General features: G+C 42.0%; 1 protein-coding gene across 1 annotated transcript in view; it reads right to left on the bottom strand.

Annotated features, from left to right (window-relative positions):
- The window catches only part of EHHADH (enoyl-CoA hydratase and 3-hydroxyacyl CoA dehydrogenase), a 31,507-nt gene extending 18,525 nt beyond the window's left edge, over positions 1–12,982 (bottom strand). The window contains exons 1-5 of the mRNA XM_056849519.1: positions 12,909–12,982; positions 8,395–8,498; positions 4,743–4,918; positions 3,210–3,321; positions 1,767–1,871 (exon numbers count right to left, since the gene is read on the bottom strand). Coding sequence (XP_056705497.1) covers positions 1,767–1,871; positions 3,210–3,321; positions 4,743–4,918; positions 8,395–8,498; positions 12,909–12,982 — 571 coding nt within the window. The remainder of the gene's footprint in view (positions 1–1,766; positions 1,872–3,209; positions 3,322–4,742; positions 4,919–8,394; positions 8,499–12,908) is intronic.
- Positions 12,983–13,296: the final 314 nt, after the last annotated feature.

Genomic DNA, 13,296 nt, shown 5'->3' with positions numbered 1-13,296 from the left:
TATGTTGAACTTGAACAATCTGTGATATATCAAGCTAAACATCAACCAGCCTGCCTGCCAAGTGTATGACACTCCTGTATTTTTGCAGAACCAAGAAAGTAACAAAAATAGGAGAATTAGGAAGCTCCTAGTGGGCTACCACATCTTACTTGTTGGGCTACATTCGTCTTAGTGTTCCTAGAGTGGTATGGGAATGACATGTAGACTCAGCACAGGAGCCTGAACCTAGATGATTCAGATGATCCCTTCCACCTCTATGAGAAACACAAAGAGTAAGGTTGTGTTAAGATGAGCGAAGAGAGGGCCTTCACTCCACTCACTACATCAAACTCTTATGTACAGGAAAAAACACTTTCCTGCTAAGGATTATGGCTTCTTTGGAACTTTGAAGATTGCTTCTGGTGAAAGGTTTATGTTCTGGCCCTTTGCTTACGACAAGTTCTTTACACTACAAATCCTAAATTTTCACTGCCTGAAGAACTTAACAGCATTATCTGTAGTCAGAAGCTGCACGATTGCGACTGCAATTGTTATTACACTTGTTTAATCATAAACCGACTGAGGATTCATACAGACTTCTAACATTTATTTTAATTTGGCTCTTGATGAAGACTCTGTGGAAAGGGGTCCAATTATCAGCTACCCAAAAGCCATGATTGAGTTTTATCTTCATTGTGTCATATAAACTCTCAGAACTATTTGTTATTTGGATGTGTGACATATTAACCAGCCCTGACCTGGATAGCCCAGGTTAGCCTGATCTCGTCAGATCTCAGAAGCTAAGCAGGGTGGACCCTGGCAAGTATTTGGATGGGCGACCACCAAGGAATACCAGGATTGTGATGCAGAGACAGGCAACGGCAAACCACCTCTGAATGTCCCTTGCCTTGAAAACCCCACCAGGAGTCCCCATAAGTCAGATGTGACAAAACGTATTAACCAGGACATTTCATAAGGAGACAGGGCTGGTTCTCCACCCAAGTTGTGGCTTTGGGCATCATAACAAGGAGGGCACTGACATGCTTCTGGTGCTCCGTGTGCTTCCAGCTGGTGGCAGTACAGAAGGATACCCTATGCCTGCTGTTGCCTCCTGCTGTTGCCTCCTAGAATCACTCTACTGCTGGCTGGGTCCAAGCCAAATCCCAGGGGCACTGGCAGCGTTGTTGGGTTCACCTTGTTTCCTGCCAGTGGAGATAAAGGAAGCAGCGACATATATAGCCTAAGCCCTTAGCTGCCTCCCAGACCCATGCCACTGCAGGCCAGGTCTAACCTAAGCCTCACCGCTGCTGAGTTCATCTTGTTCCCAGCTGGTGATGCTGCGGGAAGAGGTGGTGTGATTTGGTGTATGCGCACAGGGCAACAAAATACTTTGTACCAGCCTTGTTGGGATTCAGTAATACAGTCTTTAGCAATTCAGTAATACAGTCTTTAACCTTTTAACAATCATGTATACGATGTCCTTGCAAATGATAAAAATTTGATTGTATTTTATAAAAACAGATTATTCTAACTTGATCTCTTATTTAAATGTTTATTATTAGTTTCTTCCCCCCGCCCCCCGGACGTTTTTCATCTTTTGTCTTACAATCAGGTGGGCTGCTTGTAGCTGCCTTACCTACAGTTTTTAGGAAATTACAGGAGGGGTGAGTCAAACGGTAGGTTTCATGAAGGCTACATATCTTTCCCTCCCCCCATAACTGCAACAACAGCTTCAGTTCCTGCTTTTTGCCCCTCACTGCTGCTCTAAGACAGTCAAGGATTCTTACCAGACACTCTTTCTGCTAAATGTATTGCCGCTTCAACCGTATTTTCTTCTACAATTTCATCGATGATTCCCAGTTTCAGTGCTTCAGCTGCCCGTATGTGCTTTCCTGTCATAAAGTAGTAAGACCTTTTGAGTTCACTGTTCACTCATATCCCACCTGATAATCAACTGTCTTAAGGAAAGCTCAGTGAAATTTATTTCTCAATAATAAAGACAACTGATTTCTGTATTGTTTAATATGTCACGTTAATGCTTATGCCTTATTTCAGCTCTGTTTCAGATTTCTGCAATCCAAATCCTACTGCACAGTTTACTGATCTCCCATCCTGTGGATTGTATTGATTTACACTGTGTAATCTGCCTTGAGTCTCAGTGAGAAAGCTGGATTATAAATGATGTAAATAAATAAATGAATAAACCATTCCTCAACCATATGGGTGAATGCTAGAAGAAGAGTCGGTTTTTATACCCTGATCTTCTCTACCTTTAAGGAGTCTCAAACTGGCTTACAATCACCTTCCCTTCCTCTCCCCACAACAGACACTTTATGAGGTAGGTGGGGCTGACAGAGTTCTGAGAGAACTGTGACTAGCCCAAGGTCACCCAGCTTCATGTGGAGGAGGGGGGAATCAAACCCAGTTCTCCAGATTAGAGTCCACTGCTCTTAACCACCATACCACGCTGGCTGAAGAGATAGGCAAAATACAAACACAAGTGCAGTGGGCCTAACTGGGCAGAATGCAGTGAGGCCTCAAGGGCCCCAGAACAGGAATTTCAGCAGCAAGTCCCAGGCACCTGCATCACCACTGCAGCTTCCTGGAAAACAGAGCTATTGGCTGGCCCGACTTGTTGCTGTCTTGCAGCATCACCACTGCTAAAGGCAAGAAGGTGATATTGCAGATGCCAACTCAGCTGGGATGAGGTGACACAAAGGACTATTAGGGTTCTGCCAGCTTGGTTTAAACCTACTAATGCTGGCCTGGCTCCTCAGTCTGAGCATCTCTTCACTCAGGGACTAGTTCAGTTGGTTTTGGACTACTCGTTCCTGCTTCACCAGCTGCTGGCTTCCAGACAGACAACCCTAATATAGTTTTAGTAACAGCAAAGGATGTAAACTGGATGGCAAGCAAAAGTGAAAGATAATGAAACTGCTTGTTCCTATTCCCCTTATATAGAAAAGTAGTTGCCTTATACTGAGGTAGGTCAATGGTCCATTTGCCTAGTACTAGCTTAGCAGGTCTTCCCTGCTCCACTACCTGAGATCTTAGCTAAAAATGGCAGCTTGGACCTTATATATGCACATTACTGATCTATGATCCCTGTCTTACATACTACTGCCAATAATTTACAGTACCTTTTAATGACTTTGCACACAATCAAGTGGACTCTGTAGCATTTATGTTTGTGACATTTGCATTGCACATCACATCTAAAGGAGGCTTACCTGTTGTGATGATCTCAAGTGCAGCTGGTACTCCAATCAGTCTGGGAAGCCGTTGAGTCCCACCAGCCCCAGGAAGTAGGCCCAGTGTCACCTCAGGCAAACCGACCCGTGCCTGCAGCAAAAATGGACAACATATATGATCAAATGCTTCTGGTCAAGCAACAGACAAGGCTCATCCTGTCCCTTCAATCTTTCTAGAAAGCTGTTCTGTGTGGGCCCATATTAGAAAGCGACTCAACTCAGCTTGGAAAAAAAGCTGGGTTTCAGGAGTTGGAACTTGCTTTTCACTTTTCTTGTGTTTACTTCATGCTTTACTTCCATGAAACTCAAGGTGGCAGGCATAGGACTGCCAGGTGGTTTCCCATCCAGGAACTGATCAGAACCAATCCTGTTTAGCTTCTGCAAAAGGCTGTGTCATGTACCTTCAGATATCTTGAATTTTTTTTCCTTTTCTCACCACTAAATTCCTCAATTTAAAATCCATCTACCTTTGCATAAGTAGAAAAGGGGTGCTCAAAATACATCTAATTCCTAATGTCATCCTCCTGCATGCCTCGAACCCTGAACAAGGAGTACAAGGTCCGACCCTTACTTAATGGATTCTGGGTGAGGAGGACAGCCTTGCTAAAAAGGGATGTCTTTGCTGGATTGCAGAGATAGCTGTGCTGCTATTTAAGATTTTTTTTTTGTTCAAATTGAGCTGGGTGAGTAGACTAGCTGTGCAGGAGAAAGACCACGAGTAAAGAAATCTAGTCTCAAGATTTTCTTAAGAAGGAGCAACAAGAAGGTCAGCAGAATGTGTCAACATATGGTGCATTCAAAATATGTTACATATTTATCTGTGACAGATTCTCCATTGGCTTCCTTAAAAAGAAATCTTCATGTGGGTATCCTATCCCCAACATCACTTGCAATGAAAACCATTGGGAGGAATGCCTTTAGCTTATAGGCCTTGCCTAGAATCCTCCTTTTATTCTCAGTAAGGACATGTTTTTCTAGGTAGCATCCTGCTTATGTTAAAAAGAGATTCTGAAAAATTTAGTCAGTTCCAAAAATTAGGTTAGGGATAAAATCAATTTATGTACCACCTGAATATTAAAGAGATTTCTGTAGCTTGGATTCATTCAAATAAATTCAGGGATTCTGTTACACTGAACAGAAAATCCACCTATACAGATATCATCTTACCTGTTTCATCTTATCTTCTGAAGATGACATAACAATGTAATCTATATCATATTATGATATAACAAAAAAGAGTGGCTTTGTGGATCAATGAGAGAGTTTGTGTGATGAAGCATATAGCCATTTAGCCATACTCTACTCTAAAAATGGCTCCTGCTACCACCTGGGCCTCTTGACGAATGCAAATGGCAGAAGAAGTGCCTCCGCTCATAGAAATTTCATTTAAGGTGCTACAGCTTGGGGGCTACTTTCTGTACTTCATTCAGGGTTATGGTTGTAAATGGCTTGCACTCTTGGTGTATCAATTATTTTTCTGCTGAACAGTCTATACCTTAAAAAAAAGATTACCTGCATGTGTGCAATCCTGTAATGACAGCCCAATGCCACTTCCAAGCCTCCTCCTAGTGCCAGACTTTCAATTGCAGCCACCATTGGTTTGTCACTCTTCTCTATTAAATCAATTACTGACGCCAGACTGGGCCCATTTCCCAAATCAGGGCTGGAAAACAGTTTGATATCAGCACCTGAGGAAAATAAACACAGCCATCAGAATGACTCTACCAGTGCAGAAAAGAGCAACCAAAATGATTAGGGGACTAGAGCAACTGTCCTATGGAGAGCGGTTAAGACGCTTAGGGCTGTTTAGCTTGGAAAGAAGGCGGCTGAGGGGAGACATGATAGAGGTCTATACAATTATGCATGGTTTGGAGAGAGTGGACAGGGAGAAGTTTTTCTCCCTCTCCCATAATACTAGAACACAGGGTCTTCTGCTAAAGCTGGAGGGTGAGAGATTCAAAACAGATAAAAGGAAATATTTTTTCACACAACGCATAGTTAAATTGTGGAACTCCCTGCCCCAGGATGTGGTGATGGCTGCCAGCTTGGAGGGCTTTAAGAGGGGAGTGGACATATTCATGGAGGAGAGGGGTATTCATGGCTGTTAGTTAGAATGGATACTAGTCATGCTGCATACCTATTCTCTGTAGTATCAGAGGAGCATGCCTATTATTTTGGGTGCGGTGGAACACAGGCAGGATGGTGCTGCTGCACTCGTCTTGTTAGTGGCTTCCTAGAGGCATCTGGTTGGCCACTTTGTGAACAGACTGCTGGACTTGATGGGCCTTGGTCTGATCCAGCAGGGCCTTTCTTATGTTCTTATGTTCTTATGTGCTCCAAATAACCAGCCTTTTAAATCATTTTATAGTTTGGCAAATGATAGCCAACGGCAGTCACGGTTTTCAGACTACAAGTTGAGATATTAGTCAAATATGCAACACAGATGCTCATACAGTGTACAGAAATTGCCTTTTAATTGATCCTATATTTTGTTTTTTAAACTATGTAGAACTTGGAGGGTGAAAGCGACATAAAACACAACTATTGCAATTATGGTATCATGGCTATTTGCCAGACTGAATGTAATAAATACTGATCAGAGATAATATCTTAGTCGAGTTTCATTTTGCAGAAACCTTTGACTTTCAAAGTAACAAAATGTTCATGTTCCAAAAGTTGACTATGATCAGACTCTGGGCCTTGAGAGCAAATGATTGGCCACCGTATGAAACCCTATGCAGAACCAGACGGACCACTGGTCTGGTCTAGGAGGCAATGCCTTCTACCCACAAATTCACCACAATATTTCAACAATTTGGACTACCCTCAGTGTATTAGTCAGAATGCAGCTGTAAGCTTGTAGCTGGCAGAAAGGAGGGGGTCAGGAGAAGGAACCATCAAGTTCTAAGCACAGATCACTCAAGCTCTTGGCTACGCTAATGACTCTTGCTGAACCTGGACAATAGTTTTCTACCCCACACCCTGCTGTGACACCCAGAGACAGAGAAGAAAACATCCAAATTGCTAGAAGGTATTCTGTTCCCTGTGGGACAGGAAGATCTGAATGATCCCAGGTAGAATGGATTTTCCCATGGAAAATTATAAATTTTCTGGACACAGAAAATAATATCTCTTAGCTTCCAGCTGTTGACCAGGGAGGCTCAAGTCATGAAGGACGAAACTTCTACCTAGTAACGTCCTCTTGTCCATGTTGCAAGGGATAATGGGGAGAAGTCACAACCATGAGATCTAAGGTAAAGCTGAACTTTAAACTACTGCGACTAGTTTATCCTATTCAAACATAATTTAGGATAAGTACCAAGGGTAAAGAAAGGGGTCTGTTTGTTTTCACCATTTCGTTGCACCCTTGCTCAGACTGAATGCTTTAACAGAATATGTGTATTCTTCCTATTCATTTATTAAACTTCCTTATATGAATGCTCTAAACCTGGTCTCTGGAAACACATCATACCCAGCCATTCGTGTAGGAGTGAAGTGTGTAGGTGTGGCAGCTAGACTGAGCTTCTAAATGGCAGTCCTGGAACAGAATGCTAGATGTGCAACTCTGTTTAGCAGGAGATAATCTCAGAGTCACTGGTGGCAGCAGGAGTTGCACTGTTTGTTTTTGACACCTCCAGGGATGAGGGTAAGGGGACCTGGGGCGAAGTGGAGACTTGGGATAGCTGCAAGGCTTTTCAACCTCCCAGGGACCAAAACAAAGGAATAGGGATGGCTTGCTAGTCTGTTTCTTCACTGTTCTTATGACTCAAGCATGAAGGGGGAGGAGGAGAATGGGTACACTTTATAGGGGTTTGAAGGTTCAGTTTCCTGGCCCAGGCTCCAAGTCCATTATCATGATATTATCATGATATTTAGGTAATTTCCGTAATAAAATATACTTTTTTCTTTTCTGTGCATTGATGTGATTGTATGGATGGGACACCGCTCTGACACCAGGCCTAGAGATATTATGCTTGGCCCCAAGTAAAATTGTGTGGATATTATGTACCTATTGTCAAAGATACTGGTGTTGCCCCATGGAAAGTCATCTGTAGGTACCTTGTAGCAGGGGTTGGAAGAAATTGCTTTTTGCTCCCATGGTGCAGAGTGTTAAGCTGCAGTACTGCAGTCAAAAGCTCTGCTCGCGACCTGAGTTCGATCCCGACGGATGTCGGTTTCAGGTAGCCGGCTCAAGGTCGACTCAGCCTTCCATCCTTCCGAGGTCGGTGAAATGAGTACCCAGCTTGCTGGGGGTAAAGGGAAGATGACTGGGGAAGGCATTGGCAAACCACCCCACAAACAAAGTCTGCCTTGGAAACGTCGGGATGTGACATCACCCCATGGGTCAGGAACGACCCGGTGCTTGCACAGGGGACCTTTACCTTTAGTTCTCTTATTAGCCTTTGAAAACTATTAAACTACACTAGTGCACATGGAGAGTGAACTGCCCTTGTACATGTGTTGTACTGAATACTGCAGAATGGCTTAATTGCTGTACCACATCAAACAGCTTGCTCCAGAAACTATATAGCAACACTACAACAGATCTCAAATTCTCCTATGAATCTTCAGTGGGATTCTGTACATATCTGTTCTTAGTTTAATTATTTTCAATATCCCTATTGATAAATGGAGAGGAAAAAATTGCTAGCAAATTCAACACAAAACTAGGTAAGCTGGAGAAATTAAAAGCCTCCAGTAGAATGATGAAGAGACAATTTGCATGACACATAGCAGGAATTGAAGCTGTGCTTTGTCTAATGCTGGTCCAGCATTAAGCCTTGGATACAGTGGTAATTTCCATAATAGAAGGGATTTTTATCAGCAGAGCAGGACATTCCCCCATTTCCTTCCTACTGGAGCCCCAAATGCCCTCCTTATGCTGCTGGGGGAGGGGGCAGGGGACCCCCAGGAACAGCATGAGGGGGAGGGGAGTCAGAGGTCTGCAGTGGGAGGAGGAATCAGGGAAAACTGCTCCCCCCTTCTGTCTAGAGAAATCCTTTATCACATTTGACATTTAATTAGCTAGTAATATTTTAAGCTAATATTAGGCAATTGCATTGGCAAAGCCACAATATCAGAGTATAGCTGTAACACTTCACAATCTTCAATAGGAGCAACAAACAGATGGTGCTTACACAAGTATGTATTTGGAGGCTCTTACCTGCACTGAATTTGCCATTTGCACCACAAATCACAACAGCTTTCACAGTGGGATCAATATTTGCATGCTTCACTTCTTGTTGTAAAGCCAGTAATGTTTTAACACTAAAACAAATTAGAGAGTCACATTAAAAACCACAAGAGTAGTAACTGAGGGTGTGCGTATGTCTATCATAAAACAAACCCCCTAAAGGAGTTTCAGAATGAGAGTTCAAATAAACTACAAAATCTATATGGGATATTTCAGTGGTAGCTCCATCTGCTTTAGCCTCTACCTCAACTGGGAAAAGCCTCCCAGCATGCTGAAGGAACAAGGCAGTTCAAGGACACAGAACTGTTTCCTTGACCAATCACATCTGTAATTTTCTGAAGCTTGACTTGTTTTGGAGTTACAGAATATATGAATTGGATCCAAAGAACCATGATGATAAGGGAAATAGTGGGTAGTGTTATTCTGTAAGAGTTTGCACCAGAATTCACAATAGGTAGGTTTTATAGCAGCTCTTGTGCTCCCACTTTAACAAACTATTGTGGAAGCTGTTATGCAACCTCTTGCACAAACCTACATCTGGATTTAGTTTCAAGGAATAATTTAAACCAGTCTAAAGCACATCCCTTAATACCTGCTTCTGCCTCTAAACATCTCAATAAGATGGCATGATCCACCATATAGAAGGCTGCAGATTAATTTAGTAGGAGCAATGAAGAGGAAATGGAGCCTAAAATAATATTCTCTCCATTGATTTTTATATAGAATGCTGGTAGTGTACAACCATGCTATAGAATCTGGTTCACAGCTTCTAGGAGGCCTGAGGAAATAAAAAGCAGCATGGCAGTGATTGCATAAGGTTACAAGATATTTCATAGTTTGAAAAGCAGGGCAATATGATACACACTGGCCTAGTGGATGAAACGTTTCCTATACACATCAACATGGTAGGCATTGTTGCACTAGTAATCATGCCACACTTCTTTTTATATAATCCAATTAAGTTTCACAATCATGTCATGAAATACGTGCTACATAAACATAGCACACATATGCAAACTGCGTTGCACAAAAGCATGGAAGCAGATACCTAATTTATGTGCTGAGAATATTGATGAATCCTGATGATGAATATTGATGATGCTTATATATGTGCTTATATATTAAAATTAAAAATATATTAAAAATAAATGGTATTTGAAAAAAAGAAGCAGATACATGTAAATTAATGTTTGAGAGAAATGCTAACTTCAAGTTTATCTTGAGTAGTCTTTTATGAAGAACAAAAATTAACCAGCATTTTGCTTGAGATAAAATGGCTTCTCTAATATCTAAATGTTTTAAGGATTGCAATGAACAGGAACAAAATGGACTGTAGATCATACAACTGTGTATAGGGTGTATTATCATTTTGCTGCATTTATTACCCCGTTGTCACTTCGTTTTCTACTGATGTAATACCACTTTCCTTCATTGTATCCATATTCTGTATCAAGCCTAATATGCTGCAGTCATTCAGATTTCAGTCATCCTAGTATACTGCTTATTAGATGTCTCCTCATATTGATTGCGTTGAACTACACTGTGCTTATTGGATGTCTCTTTGTAAGGAATGTTATTGACTTACACTGTGTAATCCGCTTTGAGTCTCACTGAGAAAGGCGGACTATAAATAAATTTTATGTGTACTTGGGTACAAGACCAACTGAAGTAAATGGAACTTACTTTGAAGCAAACGTGTAGAACTGGGCTGTAAGACTACGGTCATTTATGCACGGGAGTTTAACCTGGGGTTCGTTGCTCGCTGCACCCACACTTTCCTGTTGGGAGTCTATGCACCAGCAGTCTCCAAGCTCAAATCAAATCCCACCCCTGTAAATGCTGCTCTGTAATTGGCTTACTTGTAGTGCTTACTGTGAGAGAAAATTCCCCCCCAAACCCAATTGCTACATAAAAAAGCATTTTAAGAACAAGAAAAATAGAGCAATCTGAAAGGGGGGGGGGAGAAATCCAAGCCTCAGTTTTAAAAAGCTTTTCTTCTGCTCAGAAAGAGCCCTGACGAAGCAGGATGTATCTGAATCCCCGCCTCTTTACAACCTGCTTTGTAATTGGCTGTGAGTGAAACCAAGCTTGTATGCCCCGCACTTTGCCTTATGCATGGGGATTTCACCTGGGCTGAGCTCAGGGAAGAATCGGGTTAACAGAGGAATGGGAAGACCCGGACATTGCAAGGGCTGTCAGCGAGGTCATCTCTAATGGATGGAAAACTCATGCATAACTCCAAGGAACAACCAAGACAGACCAGGGGCAAACATGAGTGAAAGTACCCATGCATAAATGACCTAACAGTATCATTCTAAGCAAAGCTACACCTTTTAAGACCATTTACTTCAATTGACTTAGGGTATAACTCTGCTTAGGATGGCATACTGAAAGGAGGAATAATGATTCTTCAAAATGTAGAGTGGCAGAAATGTTCTATCACGTATTTGCTATTAGTAATGTACTCAGCAAAATCTAATTCTATACTGTCTGTGTTGCATTTCTGACATTTAACCAATTTATAGCTAGAAGAAACTCATAAACTGATCAAAGTCACTTAAAATCTTCTTTCTTATTGTGATTAGATTATTTGGTACTGTGTTTCTTAGGAAACCATCATATTTTAGAAGAATACAAGCTTGAGTCTGGGTTGGATGAAAAAGAAAAGCAACTCCTTTAACAACAAGCAGCAATACAGTAAATCACAGTGGGATCATTAACCATGGCTTAGTCCCTGGATCCAAAGTCCTGGAAATATGAGTTTCCTTTTATACATTAACCAGTTTCCAACCCATGACTATGATTTGTGTCTGGAGAATCTGCTAACAGCAATTTATTATTAAAAGTGGAATTTATTGAAATTTTTTCAGGTTATTAGAATGTTTTTAATGTTAATTTTCAAACCTTCCCCACAATTGCAAAGAATAGAAAATATAACTCAACACATACTTGCTGCTAAACTACTGCCTAGTCTACTGGGTTTTGTGATGTGACCCTGAGTATTAAGAGTTTTTAACTCAGTCCCGATGTTAGGTAATTTCATCCTTGTATGCATGTTAAGGAATTGACTTGCATAAGAGAGCAATGATCAAGTTTCTCCTCTGTGCAAAGTGGTGACCCCATGATAAGTCCCCACAGCCTCTAAAGAACAGTAAGAGACTGTTTGAACTAGTCGGCCTGAAGTTCTATACCTTGAAAAGAACTCAGGTGTGTGTGTTCTGAACCCTTTTTCTGAGAACTATAAGGGTCCAGAACAATGGACTGAATCTCAAAAAAGCTTCTGAAAATGGATGTTTGTTGGTGTTCAATTAAGATTAGTCAGGCACTTTTGATAAGTCAAACAGTGTGTACAAAATTGCATTATAGCCCCTGAGAGATCACAAGTAGACACTGGGGATTAATTTTGTTAAGGAATCCTCCTGCATGTAATAAGGGCAAAAGCAGATGTGAGGAGTGCATGTAGAACTCTGACAGGTTACGAAGAACAACTAGATAAGAATTCAGTGATCCATAACAGGAACACAGTAATACGGGACATGGGGGCAGAACCAACCTAAGAACAGGCTGTCAAGTGTGGCATAGACTGCCTGGAATGTGTGTATTCAGTGCTGAATCTAGACAGAACATAGGGGATATCATAAATTAGTTCCCCACCAACAACAATTAGTGGATACAGTGGGTATGGGGGGTAGCTTCATTTGTTGAATTTCTATCTGTCATACAATTATAAAAGGCATAGGAGCTTTGCCAAAGGGGAAACGTATGTTAACCCTTGCCTAAATTAAAGGAATTAGAGGAAATCCCTGGAGTTCAGCTCCAGTCCTCATTAAGTATAGTTTACTAATTTGTTAATCATGTAAACAAAAAGATGTACAAACAAATGAAGCTGCCTTATACCTTTGGTCCATCAAGGTCAGTATTTCACATCATTTACAGCCTGATCCTGTTTAACTGGAAATGCCAGGGACTGAACCTGGGACTTTATGCATGCCAAGCAGATGCTCTTCCACTGAGTCATGCCCCCTCCCCTACATACCAACATTTTTCCTGCTTCAGATTTCAGTTCTACACCACACTGGAGAAACTTACCAGAAAATAGGGAATGACAAGCATAGCGATGCAATCCTAAAAACACTTTCTTGGGAATAAGCCCTGCTGAATACAATGGTTCTTACTTTTGAGTAAACCACCTTAGGAGTGTGTCCTATGGCTGCAATGCTATGCAAACTTACCTGGAGGTAAGCAGCTATGTTGCTCCATGGCAAAATCCAAAACCAGAAGTCATGCAACACCTTTCATAAAGACTAACCAATAAAAGTATTATTACACCGTCTTTAAAAAAAAATTTTTTTTTTTTTTTTTTTTACTTAAGAGTCTATTGAAATCATGGAAATGGGGCTTGCTTCCCAGTACGGGTCCTCAGGTTTGTGCCCTGTTCCTGTTACCCGCAACCAAGCTTCGCCTTATCCAGCTCCCACAATTACCTGAGCGTATTGAGCGGAGGATTGCAAATTCGGATCACGGCCACTGCAGCTGCCCCCCGCGCGTACTGAGCCATGATCGCCCAGCCGACCCCGTCGTTTTGCCAGCTCAACAGAACGCTGCAAGCTCGCCTAGTGAGCGCACGGGGGTGGGATCTGTGGAAACCAGAGAAACCGGGCCGCTTGAACTCCTCGGAGAGCTCCGGATTCCGCCCCCACGAGGGAGAGGCTCCCATTGGCACGGCAAGCAAGCACCACTCGGGGCTGCAGCTGCAAACGCACCTCTTTAGCCTATGCGGATTTATTCATAAGCAAGCCCCGGACAGACGCACGTAAATAACACGACGTGCTTCCAGGGTTTAATTTTGTGTGCAAAAGCCAATCCGCACGA

This window comes from Euleptes europaea, chromosome 5, assembly GCF_029931775.1.
Source record: "Euleptes europaea isolate rEulEur1 chromosome 5, rEulEur1.hap1, whole genome shotgun sequence".
Classification (NCBI taxonomy): Eukaryota; Metazoa; Chordata; class Lepidosauria; order Squamata; family Sphaerodactylidae; genus Euleptes; species Euleptes europaea.
Note: the sequence above shows the minus strand (reverse complement) of the source record. Positions and strands in the feature narration are given on the sequence as shown.